This window comes from Osmia bicornis, chromosome 3 (assembly GCF_907164935.1).
Source record: "Osmia bicornis bicornis chromosome 3, iOsmBic2.1, whole genome shotgun sequence".
Lineage (NCBI taxonomy): Eukaryota > Metazoa > Arthropoda > Insecta > Hymenoptera > Megachilidae > Osmia > Osmia bicornis.
This window is the reverse complement of record NC_060218.1, coordinates 245,635-262,683: the sequence shown is the minus strand read 5'-3', so window position 1 is coordinate 262,683 and position 17,049 is coordinate 245,635. Positions and strand designations below refer to the sequence as shown.

Sequence of the window (17,049 nt, the reverse complement as noted above, 5' to 3'; positions counted from 1 at the left end):
TTTATAACATGAATTACCTGTGATTGTTTCTTGATTTTTGTCTGTTTTCAATCGTTTTTTGTTATCAATCGTTTGTTGTAGATGTTTATTTCTTTCATTAACGGTGGAAGTTTGAAGAAGGGAGGTGGTGGCAAGCTTTTTCGTTTTCGAGAAAAATGGCCTATCGATAGGAGAGGAAGTGGCCAGTGGCTTGGCGTGTGTATTTGTTGCGCTTAACGTGTCGAGAGACGTTTCGCAATGATTTTCATATTTCAGAGGCGACTTTCTATTTGCTAATTTCTTTTTAGACTTTGGTGGAAGATTGAATATCTCTTCGTAATCGGTGGCTGTCCATACCTTAACGCATTCGTCGTTACTTTGATCGTTCAAGACTACATTAATTTGAAATTCCAACTCGTGACTGCTGTATCTTCGTCTTCTTTTCTTTAACGGAGCACTATCGTCGTAGAGAAAATGGTATTCTACCGAATTTGGTGCAACTACTTTCAGATTCGTTTTAACATCGCATTTTTCTACTTTTGGTTCAAGTTTGTTCGGTTGATCAGTTTTGTACGTGGGAACGAGTTGTAAACTCTGAAGAACGTGCGATAAATTCTTGGCACTTGGTAAGTCGGAATTGTCTATAGATACAGTTTTGATAAGGTCGTTTTTCTGATTAGATGAAAACTTTGTTTTGTAATCATTCTCTTCGTCGCTAAACAAATCTCGTTTTACTAGATCAACCTTAGATTTTGTTAAAGCGTTTGCTTTACCGCTATAATTACCTTGTTTTATCGCTTTGTACGTGTTTTTCTCTTTGTAACTTTCTTCATTTTTCATCGTACTAAACTTGCTTTCTTGTGAAATAATTTCATTGCTAGTCTTATTCAAGATAACAGGTATATCACTTTCTTCGGCATTGATCGCAATACAATTTTTGGAATTTATTGAATTTCCCGAATATTCTGACGTTTCCAATCTCCTTGTTTCTTTATTTTCCGCTTCCGCAATTGTATTTAATTCTTCTTCGCTTTGAATCGCAACGTTATTCTCGACAATCGTGCAGATAAGAGGTTTGTTTGAATCGTTCTGCACATCCGTTTCCTTTACAATTTTCAACGTCAAAGTGTCGTTGAACGCAATTTTATCACCATCATTTTCTCGATTTGAATTTTCCTTCAGTCTCTTGCAATCTTTCATTTCTGCTACGTTATCCACGTTTAAACGTTTCACGCTTGCATCATCGGTATTACCAATACTATTATCGTTGCTACTGTTGTTGTTGTTGTTGTTGCTGCTACGATTGTCATTGTTGATGTTATCGTTATCGTTATCGAGCTCGTCAATTTTCTTCTTTTTCTTTTTTTTCTTTTGTTTCTTCTCGCTAACTGAATCATCGTTCTTCTGAATTTCAAGAGACGCGCTACGATTGTTCTTTTTCTTTACGGTTACATTATTTTTATTACCCTTACAAATAATACGTTTCTGTCGGGTTGTTCTACGGGTAAGACTAGATTTAGGAATATCTCTAAATTTCGTTATCATACGTTGACGTTTTGCTTCTAATTGAACGACTAATTTCTCGTCTATAGTCAAACACTTTTGCTGTTGTTGTTGTTGTTGTTGTTGTTTTTGTTTTTGTTTTTGTTTTTGTAACAAAGAAAAACGTTTTACGGACATTGTGGGTTTAAAAGTATGTTGCGCTTTCACTATTTTTGCCTTTTGCTTAAGGCTTTTTGCCGTACAATTTCCTACGTATAAATCCTGATTCCGATTTTCATCTTCTAAATTGATAAACGCTGAAATTTTTGAAGATAAATTAGTCAAGTTTTCTACACCGGTCTTAGAACTGCTCGGAGTCTCGGAAATATCTGCTTCGTTTATTAAAATTTCATTTTTGGCCGGAGTTTCTTGTAGCAGCTCCTCCTCCTCCTCCTCCTCCTCTTCTTCTTCTTCTTCTTCTTCTTCCTTCTGCCGATCCCTTTCATTTTTCATTACCGAAAACACTTTTAACGGCGATGACTCGCATTTTCTTAAAGCGATAATTGCTTCTTCGGTACGATTCGTACATAATACATCCGTTGATTTGATCGTTAATTTTGTCAAAGTACTTGCCGAGGTAACCAAATATTCTGTATTCGTTGTTTCTTCCTGTATTCGACGCGTAGCAAGTTTGCATATTGAATTGTCGTTGCTTGTAGTATCTGTATAAATTTGATTCGAAATTTTTTTATTCTTTTTGCTGGACGATGATGTTTCCAACGAATTTGTTACTTTCAATTCCGGTGAAATGGACGAAGGTGGTAAAAATGTAGAAATCGGCGAGGAAGATGCCGAAGGTGAAGACGAAGACGAGGGCGATGAGGATGAGGAGGACGAAGAAGAGGACGAGGACGAGGAGGAGGAGGAGGAGGACGATGAGGATGAAGAGGTCGAAGAAGAGGAAGAGGATGATGCGTCTCTGTCTAAGGATTCTTCGCAGTTGCGCAAATATTTTTTTTTGTTATCAACTACCCTCGCGCAACTACCCTTGGCCGTACTGCTATCGTCCGTGCCGTTTTTATCGATAATAAATTCTGCATTCTCGTCTTTGACACGACAATTAGCTTTGTTTCCTTTTGTACAATGCGACGTCGAATCTCGAGAACTGGCTGATATTTTAAGCTCTTTTATTGCCTCTTCTTTAGGCAAATTTTCCTTGATCACTTCAAATTGTGTTATTTCTAATTTTTCAGATAGGCGTGTCTGAAAGGTGCTGCTCGAACCGATAACGTTGCTGGGCGGCACGCACTGGTTCGTGCACTGCGAGGAGGATGATATTACAGGCGATTTTTGCAAATCGTTTGACGTCTTCGACGTCTTTGACGTCTTTGACCTTGATAATTTCTCCGAATGTTCGTTCTGCTCAAAAGTAGGTTTATAATAGGGGGAACAGGAATGGAAGGTTTCTTCCTTCGGATTATCGGTCGTAGTTTCTTCCAAGTGTTTTGGAGTTAACGCTATACAAGGTGTTGTCGGAAATTCCGGAGTACTTATAAAATTTCGTATTTTACTCGAGTCTTCGTTTGTTTTAACAAACGGCGTGATACTGCTGCTAGGACTAAGTAATCTGGGTGTCGGTGGAACGTCGGAGTTCTCCAACTTTCTTGGCGTTTCCAAATCAATCAAATTAGGTATTTGTAATAATTGCTGCGAGACATCCGTGGAAATTTTCGTCAGCTCAGAGAATTGCGTATCATTCCCATTCGTCGACATTATATTGTTCTCGCTCGTCGATTTTTCACACATTTTCTCGATACCGCATCTATTTAAATTGGTTTTTAACGTTTTCAATGGGACATACTTTTTCATATTATTTTTCTCAACTTTCGAATCGTCGATTGTTCTTGTTGCTGTTATCGTTGCCGTCGTCGTCGTCGTTGTCGTCATCGACGTCGCCGTCATCGTTGCCATTGTTGTTATTGTTTCTATCATCGTGGTGGTAGTAGTGGTTGTTGTCGTTGTTGTTATCACTAACGATGCATCGACACGATTCTTCTCCAAAATGGATAATTCGTCCAGTTTGTTCCGTTCAGAGACAGTTTTATGTTTATTCTCGTTAGTACGAGTTGGCAAAACGTCGTTTGTCTTGGCACTATCGATACCGAGCAACGAATTTTTATCCGGTATCGACACGATATTACTCTCTGCCTTTTCTTCTTCTGTCGACAACACCTTTCCTTTTGTCCTTTTTCGTTTTTTCTCTTTTGCAGCGGCAACCGACGACTCTTTAGTCGCTAAACTTTTAGTACTTTTTCCTTTCGACGCGCGTGATTTGCACTTTTCTTTTTTTGAAACAACGCTCTTGCTGCCTTTACCAACGCTACCCGATACGCTTCTTTTCCGACGATCGTCTTCCGTGTTAGTCGTTTGTAAAGATTTCCTCAAGTCCGCGTCCCATGTGTCCTTTGCCATTTTCGTTGATTTTAATTTCTGTTCGGACAAAATGCTGACATTGTTTTCGTCCTTCCGACACTTTTCCCAAACGTTCGTAACTTTCGATAGAGAACATTCCGTTGTCGCTACGGCAACTTTGTTTGACGATTCGATAACTTTTACTGGGCATGTCGTTTGATGCCCGATCATCGTAGAATTAGAAAATGGTGGGGACTTGAAAAGACAAGTTCTACATACCGATTTAACGTGTTTTAAGGAGGACACGTTTTCGCTATCGCTGACCGTTCCACTGGATGCAATATTGCCCGTTACGGTTCCCGCAATTGTCACTGCCGACGCTGACGTCGAAGCTACTACCTTCGTCGGTGTATTGAAATCGAGAACTCTTATATGATTGCTTCTCCGTCTGGGTGTAGATAAACTCAATCTATAATTTTTTGTCCTGCTTTTCAACAACGATCTCGGTGTCCGTTTAGTAATCGTGTCGTGTTCGACGGCAACAGCCTTGCAATTCGATGGCTGCTGCTCGTCGTCGAAGTTACTTTTAACCGGAGCAACAGCTTTTTCACTAGCTTGTACAACAGGTGTCAAGTCGATGTCTGACAAACTTTGATTTTGATTGTTCTTATTGCAATTGAATTTTAAGTACGGAGATAATCCCGAGCCAGACAAACTAACGTTATCTTCTATGTTTATAGTAGGCATATTTGAACTATCCACTAATGTTCTTGCACTATTTTCGTTCCCGTAAAGAGTAATCGATTCTCCGACAATAAGTTTGCTCGTGGTGGTATTGGGTAAAATGGCGGGACTTGTTATCGAACTACCTGCCAAATTATTAACGCTCCGAATCGATCTACATTTTCCTTTGTTGTTTATTTGTTTATCCTGCCTCTCGCCTGAATGGATTGTTTGACGAGTCAGCGACGTCAACGATGTCGACGATGTTGACGATGTTGACGATGTTGACGATGTTGACGACGTCGTTGGTGCTACCTTTTGAGGAACATTTACAGTTTTCAAATAGACCGTTTCCATAAAATTTTTCCCATTTTTACCTGTTGGATCCTTTGGAACGATAGGAACGAACCGCGACTTTCTTCTAGACGGTATAGAACTTGCACATAATATGTTGTTTATTTCTTCTTTCGAACACACTATCAACGTTGGCATCGTCATTATATCTTGTTCATCGAATGTATTGCCTTTGTTACCGTTCAGATTATTTTCCGATTCGTTTTTAGCTTTTGACGGCTTCGCTCTCCTTACCGTCGACTTTTTTACCTTTGTCTCAGCCGTGTTAATATTTCGAACTGTTTCTTCATTGATACAAACGATTTGTTGATTTTCAATGTTCGATGATTTTCCGTGTTCCTCTTGCCTACTACCATCCTCTGAAGAAACTTCAAATGTCGAAACCTTCGATTTTTTTTCATTCTCAATGTCGACCGATACAACTTCTTTTCGGCTCTCTAAGCTTTTTTCCTCGTACGTCGTCGGACACTTGTTCGTAATATTCGCATTTATTATACTTAATATCGCGGCAGCGTTTTGATCTTCCAACACGTTATCTTCCTTCTCTTGCTCTCGTTGGTCATCTTCGACTCGAGCATTTTGTTGCCTCGAAGAACTGCGAAGTCTCTGTTTTAACGGTATATCTGTTACCTCTACCTCCTCAGATAATTTCATATCTGATATTACCAACTCTGTTGTTGAGCTACTATTCACCATTGTTGAAATTTCAATTTCTTTCTCTCGCGATCCGTTCGTCAACTTCGTTTTCGGTCTATTGGCTTCGGTGTCTTCATCGGGACTCGTATCCGCTTCTATCTGCGAGCCGATCATTTCATCGAGAAATCTTTCAAATACAGGATCAGATTCCGTTGCCTCTACTATCGATTTAATCGCGTTACTTAAGTCTGCCATGACGGAGGTATTTGCTTCGCCGTTCGTCGAATCATTTAAATTTTCCTCTTTCGATGATACATCCGTTGGAAGTATTGCTTTGTTAATGTTCTCGGCAATTCTTTCTTGTAATTCGGTACGATTCAACAACTCTTTCGTCAGTAACTTATCGTGACAATAAAAAATTATTCATTATTAATTAGTTCGTGAATTAGCGTTAAGAAAAAAAAATATTGATACGTACACTGAGATTTTCAATTGGTTCGTCGTTGCTTTCTGATTCGGATTCCGGTGTATCGTACGGGCTAGTCTGGACCTCTACGCACGTATAACTCCGTAACTCTTCTGTGCTTGTAGCTGCAGTACATTTTTCAAACGTGCACGAATCTTTTCCATTATGCGTTTTACACGTATTATCTACTACAGCATCTTCTAGATTTTGCGCATCTTGATTAGTACCTATTTCAATCATTAACAATCAAGTTATATAGTTACCTTTAATGTTTATTTAATCTTACCATCTATATGTATACTCATCTACATATGTATATGTATATTTACTATTATTACTATTACTGTTGTTGTTATTATTATTACAACTATTACTGTTGCTATTATTGCCAATACTTTCAACTTCTTCTTCAGAGCTGTTACGTTTCTTCTCTTCCACGTTAATGCTACCACATTTAGATTGTTCGCTCGTATTTGTGTGACCAGGCAAACTTTCTAATGGTGTTGTCTCTATGCTATCGTAACTATTTACTACAAACAAACAATGAATTCATTAAAACGTTTAGAATAAATATTGAATATTCTTCAGAGCTTATGAGCGTCTACCGTGACCAGCGGCCAAGTTGATTTGTTGCGATGTATTCGCCATCACTTTTGTACGTTTGCATCGTTCACGATCGCTGTTACTGTGACATCTTTTACGTACACTGCTAGATATTATGGGAGAGCCATTGGATACTTGGGAATTAGCCTGTATAGATAGAAATATGACACCGCTATTAACTGATCACCTCGTAATTAATCATTTTATCTAAGTACCTGCGAAGGAACGTTGATATTAACGACAAAACGTTGTCCACGGGTTTCTTCTATGAGAAATTTTAACTGTTCCAGTAAATCTCCACAGTGTTTCAATTGTTCGCAGTCTGTAATTTTGTTCAGGCGTTCCTGAACTGTACAAAAATTATATACTTCTTTACACAAGTTTTTAAATAAACTAAACATTATGTATAAGTCACATATTAAACTATAAAAAAGACTTACTTATTATGTTAATAGCAACAAATTTTTCAATAACATCTATCAGTGTCATTCCGTTAACTTTGGTACTAAATCTTTTCCCACTAGAAAATACTGTACGACATTCTTGTAAATGGGGGCAAGTCTCTAAAAATATTTTGGCAGCTTCTAGACACCTTTGACCTTCTAGGTATCCTAAAATTAATGTTCACAATTAACGTTGAAGAAAAACAATTAAGGGTAAAAATCCTATTATGATTTGTTTCAATGTTTCCTACGTATCCCATTAAAAATATAAAATATAAAAGATAAAAATAAAAACCTAGTCTTCTCTATAACAACTGTAAATATAATATATATGTAACATTAATTTATTTATTTGTTTATATGAAACCAAAGCTGTAGTTTTGGCGCTTTAATTCGTAAGAGTGAAACAACTATCAAAATGCATGTCAGCAAAAGCAATCGCATTCATTTTTTGATGTTTTAGTATCACAATCAGAATAAAATATTTACATTCCCGCCACACAACAAGTTATTATTATTACAAACATGACGCTTGAAATGTATGTATACATCGCGTTACTCTTACCAAGTACCAGTCTAGCTATTTCCGATGGTAATAATGTTTCCATAATGTTTATTGATCTTTAAGTTTCACTCGCACCGATGAAAGTTCATTATGAACTCTTAAAAAAATGTCAAACAATGGCAATATAAGAAAACAAATCTTGAATACGATTGAAAAGAGAATACATACATATACAATGTATCATATATACATACATACATACATCCATACATACATACATACATACATACATACATACATACATACATACATTCATACATAAGTAAAGTATGTATGTACTTTCTACGATACAATTTTACCAACTTTAAAAGTTACATAGGTTCTACATTTTCTATCCTATGTCAGTGACTTTCACAATACACATCTAACGTAAGTTTATATAGTCTGTCTTTGCTGCACTTTGCTATGAATATTGTGTTTTGTACCGATCGATATTGAAATTGATAACAAGTACTGCGATATCTCTTTTATAATATCTGTCGAAAGCAATACGCATTTGTTATTATTTTCTGCTATACTAATCATCATCTTTAATTTCATATTATATTAAAGTACTATTTTAATTGTGCCATTGAAAATGTTAATATTGTACTTTTGTAATAATATTCAATTTACAGATTTATAAACAATGGGAAGTTGGCAACTAGAAGTTGGACGAATGATGATGTATATATTATTTCCAATTGGAGTTTATTATTATTTCAATCAAACAGAAAATATTGAAGAGTGGATAATTAATGAAAAGAAAAAGTATGGTACTACGAGTAAAAAAGATTATAATCAGTTTTTGGAGTTTATAGAGGAGTACAATAAGAAAAAGCAACAGAAACAGCTTGAAGAACTGGAAGCTAAATACTATAAATTAAATACATAAAAGAGTAATTTAAAGAGTTTGATGCATAATTGTTCCTTCGATTCATTAGTTAATAGTAATAGAAAGTTGGATTAATCCGTTTCAGCAGTTTATAATTATTTTGCAGGTAATCATTTGTAATGGCATTTAGTTATGGAACAATTCTGAAAGGGTATATCGATAACATACATTTAATCAAGTAACGATACGAGTGATGGAAATTAAATAGTACATTTAAGGGTGCAACATGTAATGCTATATAGTATAATTTAAATAAATTGCTTGGACACAATAGAAAATTTTATTTTTCCAGTTATTACGTTAATTATATTTATCCTAAACTCTATTATCCTTGAATGAAAATTTTGAACACATACATACCTCTATAGTAAATTTTAATCATAAAAAAGACGATGCAACAATTTGTGCCAATACTATAAAGAAAAATGGTACCAAATGTATATTGGGAAAAAAATACATACATACATCCAAGAAACTGCGGTCATTTTACATGCAGAGTAATAAAAATCATGTATGTATGTATGTATGTATGTAGCACACGCATGTATTCTACGTATTGCAGGGTGGATACCACTCTATATTCTTTCGTGACTATAGGATTGTTGTTTCTCTTTCGTATGGTACCCGGCAAGAGCGGCGTGACTGAAAATATCTGCAGCTGTTGATTATAGAATTTTAACAAATTGGGTGTAGTACGCAAAGTATCTATAGATACGCCGTTTTGTCGCGGATTTTTGATTTTTATTCTTTGTTGTGTTTGAATATACATATATTAGTCTTTTAAGATAAATTAAATAAAGTAAGAACAATCACCATAGCTACATAATGGCACAAGTACGATATACTCGGAATTTATTCTTACGGGGAATGTGTATAATATACATTTTCGCGTTTCTTAGCTTTTACATACAAATTCCAGGTAAATATTTCATACATTTATATTCTAATGTTCCTTGTTATATTTTCAGCTTTCTTTTTCTTTTTCTTTTTCTTTTTCTTTTTCTTTTTCTTTTCCTTTTCCTTCATAGCACACATGCGTATTTTTATATTTTAATTAATGATTTTTTTATACGAGTTAAAAGTTATTTATAATTATTAAATAAACTTGTTAAGTTAGGATGGTAAGAAAATAAAGATTGTCCATTTTTGTAGTTATTACTTTACAATGCGTAATAATGTATGTAAATAGAATTTTTATGATATATTTTTTATTACATCTTTCTGATAACAACTTCCTCATGAAAAAGGATTATACGGCGATAATGGAATACTACCAGCTAGAACTCAATTGGATTTAAAAGGTCGGGCACCTTTGATTGATAAGTTGAAGCAGAAACCAACGTTATTATGGTTTGCTCCTTACTTGGGATTAAATGTGGAATACATGTTGGATGTGGTATCACTTATCGGAATTCTTCTTTCCTTTGCAGGGTAAAAATTTATGTATTATCTCTCTTTTTTTCTTTCTTTTTTTTGTCTTTGTTCATTTGAACGATATACAAGTAATAATAACGAATGAATTTTCTTTATAGATTTGTTTCACAAAAGTTTTGCATCGCATTGGTATTTGCATTACTTTGGGCATTATATTACTCTTTGTATCAAATTGGTCAGATATTCATGTGGTTTCAATGGTAAGTATTCAATGCTTATAATTATAAGCAGAATGAAGAATTGTAAAATGATACAATTGGACTGCTATGAAATAATTAAGATTTTCTGTATAAAAAGTAAAAATTGTTTATCAGTTGTATTTTCTATGTCGCGTATATTTTTACAGGGATGTACTTTTATTAGAAGCAGGATTTTTATGCATACTTGTAGCACCATTTTGGTATTCTCAGCATGGAAAAATAAGTACGCCGAGCGATGCTGTAACTTTTTGGACCGTACGTTGGTTACTTTTTCGCTTAATGTTTTCCAGCGGAGTAGTAAAACTTACTTCTGGTTGCCCTGTATGGTGGAAATTGGATGGTATAGTATCAGAATTTAACAAGAGTGTTTATATATATATATATATACATATATCATTATATATATATATATCATTTGTTTTAGGTCTAAATGTTCATTTTGAATCACAGTGTATACCTACCCCCTTGGCGTGGTACGCGCATCATTTGCCAATATGGTTTTTACGTTTCACTACAGTGATTGTAAATATTTTTGAACTTGTCGTCCCATTTTTATTCTTTTTCCCGAACAGAAAAGTGAGAATAACAGCATTTTATATGCAGGTAAATATAAGTGTATCGATATATCGATATATTTAGATAGAATTTGATATATAACGATTTAAGGTGATTGCTTTTTATTTTGATTATAGGTGTTTCTACAAGTACATATTATAGCGACAGGGAATTATAACTTTTTTAATTTCTTAACTATTTGTTTGTGCATTTCTCTGCTAGATGATCAATTTTTTTATAAAAGAAAATCTAAAAACAATTCCTACAGTCGTACGAAATATCTTTCTACGATATTGTGTATATTAGTTTATGCAGGAATATTTTATGGAACGTACGTGTATTATAATCTTCGAGTGTCAGATAACTGGACCATTCAAAGCGATATCGGTACGTATGCCATTTGTAAATTGTAAATTATCATTTTCCTTGTTATAACCGTGATGATTCGTTTTTTAGCATTCACGCAGGAACAGTTTGATTATGTTTTGTCACGAATAATTCCTATTTCTATCTATATTGGTGTAATATCCCTTGGTATTACAGCTGCAAATGCGATTGTTGCTTCTTTATTAACGGTAAAAGGAATGAGAAACAAAATTTTTACGACCTTTGTTACGATTTTGTATACAGTAGCGGTTTGTTTGATCTTTGCTATAAGTATTGTAAGTAAATGCTATGACTATGTACATACTGGGTGTTCGACAACAAGTGGGAGATTTTCGTCTTATTTTGATCCCTAAAATCACCCGTTAAAAAATCTCCCACCTGTTGTCGGACACCCTGTATATCGTATACGATAAAGTGAACCATCGAATGGTCTGTTGTAACGAAAGCAAAAATGATTTCTTCTCCGTCTGTCTTCTTCTATAGGTACCCTACGCCACGCTACATCATACTCATAATTCGACGATACCGACTCAACTAAGACAGGTACAAAGAAAAGTCGAACATCTTCGTTTGGTAAACAGTTATGGATTATTTAGACGCATGACTGGTGTGGAGGGTAGACCGGAAGTGATCATCGAAGGAAGCGATAGTATCGATGGACCGTGGAAAGAATACGAATTTTTATATAAGCCAGGAAATGTTAACAATTCGTTGCCGTTTGTTGGTAAGTGAATTTTGTTTTTGAAAATTTAGAGAAGCTGAAGCAAATCTTCGATGAGATTGAACGTGCCTGATCGTTTCGATCGTAACACATTTTTTCGATGTTTGTCGTTTTCAGCTCCTCATCAACCGCGACTCGACTGGCAAATGTGGTTTGCTGCGTTGGGTACTTATCATCAAAATCCATGGTTAATGTCATTAGCGTATCGTCTTTTAAGTGGTCAGTCTGAGGTATTGAATTTAATGAACAACGTGGAGAGTCCGTTCCGTGAAAAACCACCAAAATACATTAAAGCTAGTCTTTATCGTTACCATTACACCCCATGGAGTCAATCGTAAGTACTTACTTGATTGAACAACGTTGCTTGTAATTAAACAGATAATTAACTGGTATCGTCATATACTTGTTGCACGTTAATTTTATTGTCTATAATTATGTAGGTGGAGTAAGCAAGCCTGGTGGACAAGAGAAAAGATCGAGGAATATTTGCCAATATTTAGTCACGATCACCCACCGCTTATCGAGTATTTGTCAAAGATGAAAATCATTCAGGATAAGCCAGCTTTCAAAGTAACAAACGAACCATTGAAACTTTTCCTTGATAGCCTGAGATCTTTGGTTCATAAAGTAGAAGCTAGTCTTCTCCTGTGGGGAGTTTTTACGGCAGGTTGTGCAATCATTATGACTAGCTACAATAATTCAGTTTTAAAGAAGAAGTAGTTGACCCGATTGGTCTGTGAAAATAATAATTCACAGTTGATTAAATTTATAATGAAATTTACGTATACGCAGTGGAAACTATACGATACGATACGATATACGATACGATACGGTCATACGGTTATCAGGGTTGAGATACTTTCGTAACTCGAAAGTTTGACTCTCTGTTTTTCTTTTACATATACATATATCTGTTGTTTCAATGTTCAGAATATGTTAATTTTAACGACAGACTACTTTTACAATCGTATTACGTCGATATTCCATCGAGTTTTTTCTTATATAGGTTTATAATCATTAGTACGTACTTCATCTCTCTTTCGAGAGGTTTAATCGAACAATACAAAATGAAAAATATTCACGAAGTAATCGCGACCCATTGTAACAATCACCTTAGCGAATAATGTTAAATAAGCATTCGATCTAATAAAAAAAAACCACAGGGTTTATTTTTATTATTCATTGTATGTACAAAATGTGTTTAAGTCAAATTTACATGTAATTTGTATTTAAATTTACTTTAATACTTGGAATTATATATAATTTGCATTCATCGTTTAATGTGTTTTAACAGTTTGTCTAAAAGTCATGGAATTTTTCATATTCTTGTTCCAACATTTATATTATTATGATTTGTAAAATTGTTTCTTTTTTCTGCCAATAACACAGAAATGCAATAGAAGCGGAATGAATAGAATATTTTTCTAAAAACCAACTAGCCGTAACCGTACATAATAATCAATGGTGGCGTAACATAAATTGGCCGACAAGAAAATGTTAAACGGTTCATCGTCGTTTCATTAAATAAAAAGACTCGTACTCCGTAATACTGTACTGTTTACATACGAAATACAAAAAGCGAAACTAATAATTCAACCGTTTAAAGAAACGAAATTATTGTGGGGGCTATAAGTGGGAGCATGACGCCCCGGCACCTGGGCCCATCTTTCCCGTGATGGCCTGAAGGTGTCGCGCAAGTACTACCTCCTTTCTCGCAAGCGCTCTATCACGGGCCTTGTCGCTATATATAGAAGATCTAAGAACATAGAACGTAAGGGTGTAGGGCGTGGACCTTCCACGTCAATCCAACTGGGACGAGTTCTTGCGCGAAGGAGAACGCGGGGGTGGGTTTTTTACATGAGACGAGAAAAAACGGGGATTTCTAAAATAAAATGGCGGATATATAAAATATGTTTCGAAATTGGGCAGTAGGCGGGTGGGGTGTTTGTGTGTGATATCCGATGAAAATTTAAAAAAACCTGGATCAGAAAAAAAAGGGGGGAGATATTATCAAATAAAAAAAGAGTTTTATAAGAGAAAGTTTTTTCATATAAAGGATTCTGGGACATCGAAAACACGTTTATTACTACACATAATGAAGGAGGGGGATACTGCGATTTTCGAGTATAATATTATTCCGTTCGATTACTGATGAACGAAAAACTATTAATAAATCAATTTACCATATTTTATCAGCTTACATCTTTATTACTTTTATCGAATGTTTGTAACTTTTTTATTTTCGATACATTGGAAGATTTTCCATTCGAATTTGTGTTCTCCGTGGTATCTATTACATAAACTTCTGGCAATGCAGTTTTTGACAAACCTATCGGATAACGAAATAGTTGTTCTAAACGAGTTTCCAATAATTTGATCGCTTCCTGAAACCTATACGATTGTTGCGTCAAAAATTGATTCGATCCGATATAACTCTCATTAAATCGTTTCAAATGTATTAAATTTTTGAAACTCAACATGGTTGCATAGGTTGCTTCTATCACGGATACATCCTTTTCCGTAGTTATCTCTGTTTCGGAAGTAGACGATGAATACCGAATCTCTTCGGGCATAGTAAATAACGCGTAATTTTTTTTAACGGTTTCCATGCGCGATTTCCTGTGATAATCGCTTTGTAACTTTACGTGCCTACGAGCATCGACACTTTTTCTTTCGAAGGATATAGCAGTATCATTGCATTCAGAACGAACCATTGTTCCGATTTCTGTTAATTTATCGTTGCCACTTGAATCCCTTCTATCGGTCAAGTTATTATTATTTTGCTGTAACAAGAATATTTTGGTTGGACGTATAGAAGCATTTCGTAAGTAAGACTGTTTATCGGCGACATCGGTAACTTGAAATAACCGATTTAACTTTTGAAACTGCAACTGTTGCTCGTGACCACCAATGTGAGAAATGACAAAATCTGGAGTACTCATTTCTGCCGGTTTGTCAACTAAAAACTTATCGTTTGTATTTAAATTGTAATCAATGCATTTACTTTCGACCGATTTACTTGATTTCAATTTTATTTGCGAATCAGAAGGAGGTGGCGGTATAAAGTGAGAATCTTCTCGTTTATCATGATTTGTTCCAAACATGCGTAAACTGCATTCATCTATAACTTGAAAGCGTTTTTCCGTATCGCTCTTCAGCTTTGCATATTCTTTCAATGAATATAAAAGTTGTTGATCTTTATCGGTTAATTTTATATTAGCGATGTTATCGGGTATGCGAAGTTTAGCATGTAATTGTTGTAAAATACTGTACAACTTTTTTGTATCGTGTGATAACTGTTCGGTAGTATAAAGCTTATTCTTATGAACGAGCGTTGCTTTTTGTTTTGTATAAAAATACTTGATTAATTCTGTATCTATATTATTGTCATTGTGTTCGTTCGATGGATTCATAATTTGATCAAGTGTATCCTTGTAAGATATCTCTTCCCTCTGTTTATTTCTGGTTTTGTTGATAGTAGGGAACTGATTTCTATGTAGTTCAGGCAGAGAAATGCCTCTTTTAATGTACTTCTGTAGAGCTGTGTGCCGATGTCTCAGCTGAGTTCTAGTTTTGCTTGAAAATGCTTTAGCTATTCTCGACCAATTTGGACCAAAACGTGCAAACAGATCAAGCAATTTTGAATCTTCTGCAAACGTCCATACTTTCCTTTTTTCAATTTGATTGGAGATTAATATTTCATAACGATCATGAAGTTGAACGGTCGATCTATTAGGCATTAATGCAGCTGATATTTTACGAAAATTTGTACCATACTTAATAACAGCATCTTTTAAAAGTTTATCTTCGGCTTTAGTGAATCTACCTTTGATTAAATAAGGCGACAAGCTGTACGTCCACCTGAAGTAAACTTGTTGTTTAGTTCTATTTTTTATCCAATTGGCCACTTCACCCCAGGGAATAAAATCACCGATTTTAAATATATCGACCAGTTTTAAAAGTCTCTCGTCTTCTTCAGATTTCCATGTGTAATTTTGAACTTTAGGCAACTTTTTAGTCGTGTTGTATCTAATAAAACATTGATACGCAGTGCGATTTGTACTCAAATCTTTAGCAATTTTGTCCCAGTTTTGAAATTTATGTTTCTTTACAATTTCTTTCAATTTAACGTCTTCCGATTTTGGCCAAACGTTTTTGTTGATATCAGGATGAAGGAAAACGTTCCACATAACACGACAATCAAGCGGAGAATGTATATCGTCAAAATGAATAGACGATATTTTGAACCAATCAAATTCTTTTTTTTCTAACGGGCCAACAATTTCTGAGAAATCTGTAGGTGGGAACGTTTTGTCCTCTTTCCTCTCCTCTTCAACCTTAATAATAGATTTAACTGTCAGCCCATCAACCGTCGTACAATCTGTCTTTTGAGAACGTAGTACATCAGCTATAGCTTCTTCTTTTATCGCTTTTAGAAGTACATTTCTTTCCTTAATTGTCCATGAACAGACTTTGGGAAGGTTTCTCAGCTGCAGTTCTTTCCAATTTTCTTTTAGTATTTCATCTTCGTTTTTAGGTGGAAAAAAGTAATTTCTATCTTTGAAGTATGGTATACCAGCGTTACAAATTAAAATCTTTGCATCTCCACCTGAATGTTTCTGTAAACTTGTTTCTATCACTATCAATTTTTTTTCACATTTCTGAAGAGCAGAGGTTATGTGTCTTTTTAAATCTAACAAAGAGGAAATTATTTGCTCATTAACGTTCAACACACTATTACAATCTTCGACATTGCATTCCATAATGTCGCTTTTAGTTTGATATATTTCTTGCAATGAACAATCATTGATAGATGCTTCCATGATATTACTTTTTTCGAATTGATTTATTTCGTAAGCAGTTTTAAAATTACTTTCGTTACGACATTGAGGCGAGATATTTTCTAACACCAATGTTTTGAATAAATCATTGTCACTCGTTAACGTGTTCATGATTAACGAATAAAAAACAAATCTTTTAGCTTTTAGTTTCGGTTGATTATATGCTTTTCATGTCGATCAACATGCGTAAATACGTATATACATATACATTATTGTATATATACAGGTAAGTACTGATAGATATATACATATACATACATACACGACGAGTATCACCAAACGTAACAATTAGAAAACATACATATATGATGAAACAAAATACGTTTTACATACACAACTGAAGAAATCAATGAACACCTATATACTAGTCAGTA

The 17,049-nt window shown here is 34.8% G+C and overlaps 3 protein-coding genes across 9 annotated transcripts in view; 1 reads left to right on the top strand and 2 right to left on the bottom strand.

Annotated features, from left to right (window-relative positions):
* Positions 1 to 17,049, bottom strand: part of LOC114876071 (serine-rich adhesin for platelets-like) — a 29,885-nt gene that overhangs the window by 372 nt on the left and 12,464 nt on the right. For 2 of the 7 annotated variants that reach the window (XM_046285161.1, XM_046285164.1), the window contains exons 2-7: positions 7,096 to 7,266; positions 6,871 to 7,004; positions 6,658 to 6,802; positions 6,382 to 6,582; positions 6,065 to 6,279; positions 18 to 5,985 (exon numbers count right to left, since the gene is read on the bottom strand). In XM_046285161.1, coding sequence (XP_046141117.1) covers positions 18 to 5,985; positions 6,065 to 6,279; positions 6,382 to 6,582; positions 6,658 to 6,802; positions 6,871 to 7,004; positions 7,096 to 7,266 — 6,834 coding nt within the window. The other 5 variants (XM_046285163.1, XM_046285160.1, XM_046285162.1 and 2 more) reach the window with 5 other exon arrangements.
* On the top strand, positions 9,103 to 13,430 carry LOC114876077 (lipase maturation factor 2-like). The gene is made up of 10 exons (XM_029187120.2): positions 9,103 to 9,456; positions 9,785 to 9,968; positions 10,070 to 10,171; positions 10,318 to 10,511; positions 10,596 to 10,774; positions 10,864 to 11,113; positions 11,183 to 11,388; positions 11,597 to 11,837; positions 11,952 to 12,168; positions 12,275 to 13,430. Exons 1-10 carry the CDS (start codon positions 9,363 to 9,365, stop codon positions 12,552 to 12,554), a joined length of 1,947 nt encoding a protein of 648 aa, XP_029042953.2. The 5' UTR covers positions 9,103 to 9,362; the 3' UTR covers positions 12,555 to 13,430.
* On the bottom strand, positions 14,022 to 17,044 carry LOC114876074. The gene has a single exon (XM_029187115.2). It carries the CDS (start codon positions 16,784 to 16,786, stop codon positions 14,027 to 14,029), a length of 2,760 nt encoding a protein of 919 aa, XP_029042948.2. The 5' UTR covers positions 16,787 to 17,044; the 3' UTR covers positions 14,022 to 14,026.

Bases quoted from the DNA above. Each gene is read 5' to 3' on its own strand.
- LOC114876077 (XM_029187120.2), top strand. From the start codon at position 9,363: ATGGCACAAGTACGATATACTCGGAATTTATTCTTACGGGGAATGTGT. The intron at 9,457-9,784 runs GTAAATATTTCA...CTCATGAAAAAG, and splicing joins CTTTTACATACAAATTCCAG to GATTATACGGCGATAATGGA. The intron at 12,169-12,274 runs GTAAGTACTTAC...ATAATTATGTAG, and splicing joins TACACCCCATGGAGTCAATC to GTGGAGTAAGCAAGCCTGGT.
- LOC114876074 (XM_029187115.2), bottom strand. From the start codon at position 16,786: ATGAACACGTTAACGAGTGACAATGATTTATTCAAAACATTGGTGTTA.